The sequence below is a fragment of the Macrobrachium rosenbergii genome, chromosome 52, assembly GCF_040412425.1.
Source record: "Macrobrachium rosenbergii isolate ZJJX-2024 chromosome 52, ASM4041242v1, whole genome shotgun sequence".
Lineage (NCBI taxonomy): Eukaryota > Metazoa > Arthropoda > Malacostraca > Decapoda > Palaemonidae > Macrobrachium > Macrobrachium rosenbergii.
The window spans coordinates 7,883,924-7,894,578 of NC_089792.1; the positions used below are offsets into that span (position 1 = coordinate 7,883,924).

The following is a 10,655-nucleotide window of genomic DNA, read 5'->3' on the forward strand; positions in this document are numbered from 1 at the left end:
ATCTATCTTCCAGTGGTCTCGGTATAAAGCTGTTTGAACCGTGGCCCATGAAACTTTAACCAATGTCCTGTGGTGGCCTAGCCTATATCGTTGCCAGAAGCGCGATAATGGCTAACTTTAGTCTTAAATAAAATAAAAACTACTGAGGCTAGAGGGCTGCAATTTGGTATGTTTGAAGATTGGGTGGTGGATGATCAACATACCAATTTTCAGCCCTCTAGCCTCAGTAGTTTTGAGGATATGAGGGCGGACAGAAAAAGTGCGGACAGAAACACGTGCGGACGGACAGACAATGCCGGCACAATAGTTTTCTTTTACAGAAGACTAAAAAACATAACCTCAAGGCCTTATGCAATCAAACAATTTATGCCGATAGTGTTAAAATGACCTATAATCTTCAACCTTCTCATAGCTTCCGATAAGTAATGCTTCTTTTAAGATTTTCTCTTTTGTTGTACCAGTAACAAAATAATAACTCTGTATAAATGTCTTCTTTCAGGACTCTGTTGATTGTACAAAGGGCTCCTAATCCATTTCACAATGTAGCACACCTACGGACCGTCATAATGCAAGAGCCCTCACTGGCATATGTCCAGCTTTAATCTAGAAGAAGAAGAAGAAGAAGAAGAAGAAGAAGAATAAGAAGAAGAAGAAGAAGAAGAAGTAGCAGTTTCCTAAGAAAGAGGAGATGGGGAAACCTCTAAGACAGACCCGAGAAAGGAACTGGCACCGAAGTTGCGGCTGAAAATGGAATCATTGCTCGAGCAGTCGAATCTTGGTTCCATCCATTGGCGTCAAAAGTATGATTACTTCACGAATGAAGATGGAGAGCCGCGGGAGAGGAAGTTGGGAAAAGGTACGTCGAGTGAGAAGGCGCAGGAGGAGAGATCAGACAAATCCGGAGATCGAAGGTGGTTCGACGGGACGAGAAGCTTAAGAAGTAACCCTCAATCTGTTGTGTTTTACGTTTTCCCCTTTTTTTTTTTTTTGTAAGTCTATTGTGCCGGCTTTGTCAGTCCGTCCGCACTTTCTTCTATCCGCAGTTTTTCTGTCCGCCCTCAAATCTTAAAAACTACTGAGGCTGGAGGGCTGCAAATTGGTGTGTTGATCATCCACGCCCCCCCCCCTCCCCGGGTCATCCAACATACCAAATTGCAGCCCCCCAGCCTCAGTAGTTTTTATTTTATTTAAGCTTAAAGTTAGCCATAATAGTGCTTCTGGCAACGTAACAACACAGGCCACCACGGCCGGCTAAGAGTTTCATGGGCCGCAGCTCATACAGCATTATACCGAGACCACCTAGGGATAGATCTATTTTCGGTGACCTTGATTATGCGCTGTACAGAAAACTCGACTGCGCCGAAGAAACTTCGGCGCAATATTTATTTATTTATTTATTTTTATCTTTTCCTTACACTTAAACAGGACATTTATTGGAGAAACTAATCTACAGATCATACAGGATTTCGAAAGCTTTCTGTTTAGCTTTATTGTTAAACATATTTGTACCCACACATAAAAGTGGATTTTTTTCTCCATTTCAGGACATTTATTATCAACATAGTTCTATTTTTTTTCTTTTCAAACAGACTCAATATCCTTCATCATATACCGCAATATCATAAGTGTTCCTATCCTAAGCTTCCATGACCACTTATTTCATTACAGACGTCATCATCATCATTATGTTCCATGAGAAAGTTTCCTCTCATTATATCTTTGAATATTTTGTTTTTCATTTCAGATAACTGACAGCCAGTGCTGCTGAAGACCACTAACGACAAATTAGGCCACATTTCATATTAAAGTTTTTGGATCTTTCCAAGATAGTGACCCCCAAGGGTTTTAACCCGGTATGTCTCCACCTTTGCGGCGTGTTCAGTACAAGCCCGTTGAGGATGACCGTCAAAACATAAACAAAAGATTCTAAATATCATAAAGATAATGACTCCCAAGATATATTATCCTAGATAACGAACCCCGAAAACTTTTGGGCGTCACTATCTAGGAAAGCTACAAGATTTTTAATCGTGATTATTTCTAAAGAAGGAAGAAAATGAATTGATTGAATTGAATTGAACTGAATACAGAATTTAGGCCAAAGGCCAAGCACTGGGACCAAAGAGGTCATTCAGCGCTGAAACAGAAATTGACAGTAAAAGTTTAAAAGGTGTAACAGGAGGAAAACCTCAAAGCAGTTGCACTATGAATCAATTGTTAGGAGAGGGTTGAGGAGAGTAAGATGGCAGAAAGAATATGAAAGGAGGTACAGTAAAAGCACGAAAGGGGTTGCAGCTGGGGGCCGAAGGCACGCCGCAAAGAACCTTAAGTAATGCCTACAGTGCACCGCATGAGGTGCACTAAAGGCACTACCCCCCTACGGAGAGGAAGAAGATGAAGGCCTCGATGACAAAGGCAAAGACAAGATCGAAGTGCGCAGAAAATTCTTCCCTGATCATTAATTAAGTTTCCTTTTGTCTGCAACGCTCGTAATTAAGCATTGACCTCTATCAGCGCTTAAAAACAGGTTCTACCGAGAGCACGAATGTATACAACAAATAACCTTTGAAAACTCAATGGACTTTCCTGGTAACATAATGGAAAAAAAATATAACGTTTAGTAATAACTCGATCAGCAAGTCCTGCTTACCTTTTACATTACATAACGTCTGCATTAAGTCGACAGAGGAAGCAGTAGCATATAATTTTCTATGCATCATCCATAAGGGAGCCTTTTTATCCATTACCAAAGTGCACAACTGGGTTCTTTTCAAGTCTGATTTCCCAAACCCTCTTAGTAACTCTGAAAGCTTTTCTGTTAAATGTATGAGATCTGATGAGAGGCCTTGGCGTCAAAAATAGCTTATAAGTAAATGAGTGCAGAAAGTGAGATACGGTGTAACTGAACATTACATACGAGGCGTTAATTAACCCGTCTTCTGTCTGTCTATCGCATAATTATTTCCCGGATGTTTCTCAGCGTTGATATCACTGAGATAAGTGCTTTCTGCTGTGAAAAGTAAGTCAAATAAGAAATCTTGAAATGCAAAATTATGGAAGAAAGAATAAAAGGGAAAAAAGATAAGTTATTGATAAAACTTTCAATACAGGCAATGCAATTAATAAATGCAAGACTGATGATAAGAATGATTTACCTTTCTTTGTAGACGAAGGCCACGAAGGCCTATAGATCTTCCCACATTTTGGAATTGGTTACGTACAATCAAGAACCATTTCTTTCAATACGCGTCTATAATAATAAAAAAAAATAGTCAGTTTCCTCGCGAATTATACGTAAATATTCAATAATCAGGTGACGAACAGTTCAAAAAATCTAGATAATTTTATTTTTATAATGATCGGCAGAGCTGCTTTTCTGAGAAATTATAACAACGTTTTCATACACCATGCACTATATAGTTACATCCAATTGGATATATATATAGCATGTGTGTATATATATATATATATATATATATATATATATATATATATATATATATATATATATATATATATATATATATATATATATATATATATATATATATATATACACACACACACACACACACACACATATATATATACACATATATATATATATATATATATATATATATATATATATATATATATATATATATATATATATATATATATATATATATATATATAGAGAGAGAGAGAGAGAGAGAGAGAGAGAGAGAGAGAGAGAGATAAATTCCGTTTATCCATGTGGCCTTTTTCCAGTAAGTATATGCAAACTGACATGGCGCCGACCCGCAAGCCAGCTCTTGTTATTCGAAAAGTTTAATAAGGACACGATACCAAAGTCGTCATTTGACATTCGATAGCAAACGAGCTCCAATCAGCATGACTCCATGTAATCGAAATGGCCATGGCAAAGTTGTCTTTGGGAGATTATTTAGACCAAACTGCCGAAGTTTCCTTAAGCACACAATTAGGAGTTTATTTTGACCTCTAACTGTTGCTATTCATACGATTTTAGTTTTATGTAAAAGAAAGCTGTTGTGCCGGCTTAGTCTGTCCGGCTGAGCTTTATTCTGTGCGCCCTTTTTCTGTCGGCACTTTTTTCTGTCCGCACTTTTTCTGCCCGCCCTCAGATCTTAAAAAACTACTGAGGCTAGAGGGCTGCAAATTGGTATGTTGATTATCCACCCTCCAATCATCAAACTTACCAAGTTGCAGCCCCCTAGCCTCAGCAATTTTTATTTTATTCTATTTTTTATTTTATTTTTATTCTAAGGTTAAAATTAGCCATAATCGTGCGTCTAGTAACGATATAGGAAAGGCCACCACTGGACCGTGGTTAAAAACCCATGGGCCGCGGCTCAAACAGCATTATACCGAGACCACCGAAAGACAAATCTATTTTAAGATTGATCTATTTTCGGTGGCCTTGATTATACGCTGTAGCGGCTGTACAGAAAACTCGTTGCGCCGAAGAATCCTCGGCGCATTTTTTACTTCTTTAGTCTTAACAGTGATTATATATTCCCTGTTTGTTTATTTTTCCGGGATGTTTGGTTAGTCAATCATTTTTATCTGTCCTGTTCGGTAAGAGAGAACCAATGGTAATTCTTCTAATCCATGAACAGTCGTTCATCTCGATCCGTTTAGCTCTTTTCCTCAGTGAGGCTTCTGTCTGTCTGTCTGTCTGTCTGTCACTCTAGTAAGGTTTCGGCCACTATTCCGTTCAGGTCAGAAATGGAGCTGATCGTTCTTTCATGCGACTTTGTAACTGGAAGCTACATATCGGAATGGAAATCAGAATGTCTTGGGGGCTGGGATTGGTGGGGAGGGGGGTCAGTGGCAATTCTCTCTCCCAATTTTCAATCTCTGGAATATTTTCAGGCTTCTGGTTTCCTTAACTTTGGCAGCTTTCCTTTCTGCTTGACCAGATATTTTCTGGACGACAGTTCTTGTTTCCTCAGCCATGGTTGAAATTGTACTGTATATTTTATTGGAATCATTTCGTAGTATATAGTTGCAGCTCTTAGCAAATAGAAAATTTGTACGACACTTCCATTTTGAGGCATGCTTTGTATGCAAAATGAAGACACGCTGGAAACATATAAAAATGTTGGTATGCTGGCGGGTTTGGAATCTGAAGTTTAAAAAGTATTAGCCTCTATCAAGTTCTAACATCTTTGCTACCGTCTTTAAGCGCCAAAGGGTGCAGGGTACTAATTAAGAAAAACGAAAAGTTTTTACTTGTTTTCCCAGAAGAGAAATGGGAGAGACTAACATGAGCAAAGAGTAAAGTTTTGGGTGTAAGTGGTAACTAGCCAGAAGGAACAGTTTTAAAAGTTCAGAAGAACCATATTGCAACCGCCTGAGATATTTTCCTGAAAAAAAGCTGGAAAAAAACTAAAGATAATTTTCTTGAAAATAATCATTGGTTTCCAACACCCAAATTAGTGTAAATTAACATGACTAACATAACCTAACCAATTTGAGGCATGCTTTGCATGGCAAAAAAAAGACACACTGCTATATAAATCTTGGGAATATGCTGACAATAGTTTGTAATCTGTCTCGTTTAAAAGAAAATACTGGATGATGGTGTGATGAGATAAGATGAGATATGACATCTTTGAAGATTGGAGGATATTGTCCCAAGCGATTTGAAAAGGGGTGTATCTGAAGGGTGAAATGAAATAATGAAGAAAAATTGCTGGGCTTGAAGAAAAATGTTAAAATGGTTTAAAAACGTTTTAGCTGTTTTAAGAGAAATGGGAGATGACTAAACATGAGAAAAAAGTAAAGTTACGCAGATGAAGTGGTAAATGGAGCCAGAAGGAACAGTTAAACTGGGTATATAATCAATTGTCAAGAACTTTTTGTATCATACATTTTCCCAGATGTAAAGTGAGTATACAGTTTTTTTAAATCTTCGGACCTATATTGCTGAAAAATGCAGGACGCTGATAACTTTAAAACTTCAACCTTATTGAACTTTCTTTTGCTTGAATCTCACCAACTTTTCAATCAAATTCTAACATTTACTGGCTAACATAACCTAATTAAATCCAACCTAACCTTACAGTATGGTTCAAAAATTTGCAGCGACAGTTCTGGTGCAAAATAACATTTTTCGTATACATCTCCAATTAACTCTCACAAATGAACGGGAGCAATAGATTTGTAATCGTGTCTTCCATGTTAGGAAGAAAATACCGAGATGATGCAATGAAAAGATAAGATGAGATATGACTTGAGTCAAGAAGATTGGAGGATACTGTGCCCACGATTTGAAAGAGCAAGGTTGTCTCTGGAGGTCAGGAGTGAAATGTATAAAATGATATCTGAGCCAACTCTAATTGATGGACTTGAAGTTTAAATCATAAGAACCAATGGATTTAAATAGATTTGGTCAACCTACCTAAAGCTGTGAGTTAATTCCAGCTGTTTTGTTTTACAAATATGAATGTGTAAAAATTAAAGAAATTATCATTACCTCGGATGATGCAAGAGGACATGGAAAACGAGTGAATATGAGAAAAATATTGTTACGCAGATGGAGTCCACACACTATTTTTAGAAAAAATGAATGAGAGAAATTAAACTGGACATGCATGGTGTTTTTAAGTATCAATGAACGTTTTTGTTTTGCATTTACATATAGTATAATTTGCATTGTATTTTCATGATAAATTTACTAGATTATGTGAGGGTGGAAAAAATTAAAATTCGATGAAAAATGAAAACTGTATCCTAACTGGTGGAAGGAAAATAATATGTAACTGGCAGTTTACAAAGGTAAAAGATCCATTACGTTGTAATGAGTGTATTATCCATTGTAATGTAATTTTTTAATTTTATGATTTTTATGCTATTTTTTCTCAAGGATGTACATGCAAAATGATACGCAAATTCGTTGTAATACTTGAAAATTTTAAGAACACAAGCTGAAAATTCTTGTTTTAAAAAACTTCAGTACAAAAATGCCAAATAACATGATGCCTTTAGATGAAGTGGCCAATTCTGCTTGTTTGTGAATTTCGCTCTCATTTTTGGGCTGCATAATCCTTCCCTCCTCGATAAGGCTGGATCACTGGTAATTAGCGTAATCACATTAACCTCATCTCCACGATTCTTTCCTCCTCCGTTACAGCGCTCTCTCTCTCTCTCTCTCTCTCTCTCTCTCTCTCTCTCTCTCTCTCTCTCTCTCTCTCTCTTCCTGACACAGTTTGAGCCGCTATTCACTAATGTTATTTAATAGAAGGAATACTTATATCATGCCACATGGTAACATACTTATAACTACTTCTTCTCGCAAATAATCAGCAGAAGTCAAAAACCGCCCCTCTGCTGGAATCTTCAGAATGTATCCAGGCTTCCAGTTACCTTGGCTTTGGTTGTTCATTGTTCTTTAAAACCCAAATTTTTTTATCGTCCACATTATTCATGTTTCCTGCATCCTTGGCTAAAGAAAAAGCACTGAGGTGAATGTTCTATTTGCCTAGAAGACTGAGAAGTCATGATTTTACAAAATGAGAATTTCTCGAGTCACTATTGACGTAATTCATTTGGAGAGAGAGAGAGAGAGAGAGAGAGAGAGAGAGAGAGAGAGAGAGAGAGAGAGAGTTCTTTGAACAAAATGCTTGAACTGCAAAGCAAAACATACTTCGTAAGTCAAATAAAACTGAATAAATTCCTCTGCTAATTAATGGCTGGAACTTTGAAATAATACAAGCAAAGAGCCTGACCTAATAGAGTTAATTAACAGTGTAAATAGGTCGTTCCATCTCTCCCAAAACAAAGATCTTGATCAAAATCACCAGCTCAAAAAGAAGAAGAAGAAGAAGAAGAAGAAGAAGAAGAAGAAGAAGAAGAAGAAGAAGAAGAAGAAGAAGAAGAAGAAGAAGGAAAAAAAGAATCTTGGAGCCATTAGGGAAATGGAAATTTGCTGCAACGAAAACACTTCGCCGTGTGGCGAAGATGGCGAAAAGAAAAAAAAGAGAAAATAAAAGAAAGGTAAAGACAACAGCAGGGGTGAGGAAATGGACGAAAACACCGGCAAGGAAATTCTGAGGAAGGCCGTAAATAAGAGGGAAGAGATATGTTTCTACTCTAAATCAGTTCCTGAGGGAAGATAATATCAATATCCAACGTTCCCTTGAAAAGGGAAGGGGGAAGACGTTATAGTAAATGGGTGATGTTTCACAAACTTCCAAGAATTATAATCTCTTCAAAATCTTCTATAGAGATGTGTATCTAATTTATCTTTGCCTCTCTGTGAAAGTTTAATGTAATACGGTAACTTTATGAGAAGGAATACGGTTAGGAGTAAAAGTTTTTATTAAACGTAGTCCTTGTAAATGATGAATCTGGTAAAATGAGAACTTTCACCGAAAAAATATTTGTTTTTGGTAGTAAAGTGAGAGCTTTCACCGAAAAAATATATTTTTTTTTTTGGTAGTAAAATGAGAACTTTCAACCGAAAAATATTTGTTTTTGGTTATAAGTCTTATATCAACAAATATTGAGAAGAATAACATTATACAGCTGTAATTTACAAGGTACATTGCATTCCCATGGGAATACATATACATCCTTCAGCATATTGACCATTATAATATACAGTGAACAACAAATTTTAGTGCACCTTTTCAAAAGGATGGAGATTTAATTTCTGTGTTTCATGTTACTCGTATCTGCTTATTTTCAGTTGATTAAATTTTTAATCAGTGATCAAAAATTAACATTTTCTCGTGCTATACTAAGTGAATACAATTTCTACATATCACTTTGGCGTTTTATTATTCCACCTGTAGTAATGAAAAAAAGTCAGAAATGGGGTTGATGCATATTATGTTTTATGAAGAGCCTGTAGTTCCAGATGTCTATTTTTAGTTTTCTGTAAATGAAAACTATTGTGCCGGCTTTGTCTGTCCGTCCGCAATTTATTCTGTCCGCCCTCAGATCTTAAAAACTACTAAGGCTAGAGGGCTGCAAATTGGTATGTTGATCGTCCACCCTCCAATCATCAGACATACCAAATTGCAGCTCTCTAGCCTCAGTAGCTTTTATTTTATTTAAGGTTAAAGTTAACCATAATCGTGCTTCCGGCAACGATATAGGATAGGCCACCACCGTGCCGTGGTTAAAGTTTCATGGGCCGCGGCTCATACATCAGCATACCGATGCCACCGAAAGAGATCTGTTTTCGGTGGCCTTGATTATACGCTGTACAGAAAACTCGGCTGCGCTGAAGAAACTTCGGCTCATTTTTTACTTGTTATTTGTGAAGGTAAGGAGACTTTTATATGATTGGCCAATAAAAAAAAAGAAGAAAAAATACCGTGGCTTCGGGATTTTCAATGCGTGATAGAATTTTGTTGTCCAAGAACATGACAACTTCAGCCACGGGATTGCTTGCAGAATAAAAGTTTTGTTATGCTTCATAAAATCTTCCTTGTCAACAATATTTAAAGGTGTGAAATGTTCATGATACTCTAGCAACACACAGTCCTTGTACATTCACAAATGTGACTCTAACTCAAACTTATCAATATACTGCCTAAATTTAACAGTTATTTGATCAGTCATATGCACATCTAGTAATTCTATATGGAAACAAATCTATTTAACTTTTTTGTGATTTAATAAAGTTCATTGTGATTTACATAGCATAATTAAAATAATTTCCCTCAGCATTAGCAAGGGGCCCACATTTGCAGAAAAAACATTTCTGTCTTCTCTCTGCGTAATAGGGACTTATCCAACTTTGTCTGTCTCATCTTGAAGAATATGAATACATTTTAGTAATGGAAAATGTTGAGAAAAATATAAAAACAAAAATGAATCATATGAAAAAAAGGATTAGAAAGTGTGGGAGTGAATTTGGATTCAAGAATGAATTACATTAAACACGGCATCATCCAATAATTTTCTAGTGTCGATGTAAAATGTTAAGAAAAGAAACTAATGAAAAAGTTACTGGCATCTCACGTCGATAAAATTACTTGGCTTTCTATTTAAAACTTACCTTGAAAGAGATGATTTAGTATAATTGGTCAATTTTACGCGTGCAAAGTCAAGTAAACCTTATTTAATCCAGACCACTGAGCTGTGTTTATCCATCCCTTTTAGTTTTCTGTAAAGCTGGCCCGAAGGATCAGACCTATTTTTTCGTGGCTAAGAACCAATCTTCGTAAATTTCACTCTCCTATTTTGATTGGTTCATATTATTTCTGCCTTCCAGATAAGACTGTATCGGAGGCGATTCGTCAAAACTCAGGACTAAAGGTTTATCTTTTCACTCGATACTTCTTCCCTCCGACACGAGGCGAAATCTCTCTCTCTCTCTCTCTCTCTCTCTCTCTCTCTCTCTCTCTCTCTCTCTCTCTCTCTCCACTGGTACATTTTCGTCTATTGTACCGTAATAATGGAATGGGTCCTGTAACACAAATACTCAGTGGAAATTATATAATTCTTCGTCTGGCAAAACTCTGGATAGTTTTGAGGTTTCTTACTTTTTGGTTTTTAAACTTCCCTTCTTTTAGATACTTTTATTTCTGCGCTGACATTTTCCTTTGTCCCTCCATCCTGAGGTAGGTGCAATTATGCAGGCCTGTTTGTTAAAAAAGAAATATTTTTATATGCTCTTGTGTATATATATATCT

General features: G+C 36.6%; 1 protein-coding gene across 1 annotated transcript; it reads left to right on the forward strand.

The window, feature by feature from the left end:
* Positions 1 to 747: 747 nt before the first annotated feature.
* Positions 748 to 7,997, forward strand: LOC136833849 (uncharacterized). The gene is made up of 2 exons (XM_067096150.1): positions 748 to 940; positions 7,792 to 7,997. Exons 1-2 carry the CDS (start codon positions 748 to 750, stop codon positions 7,995 to 7,997), a joined length of 399 nt encoding a protein of 132 aa, XP_066952251.1.
* The last annotated feature ends 2,658 nt before the right edge of the window (positions 7,998 to 10,655 follow it).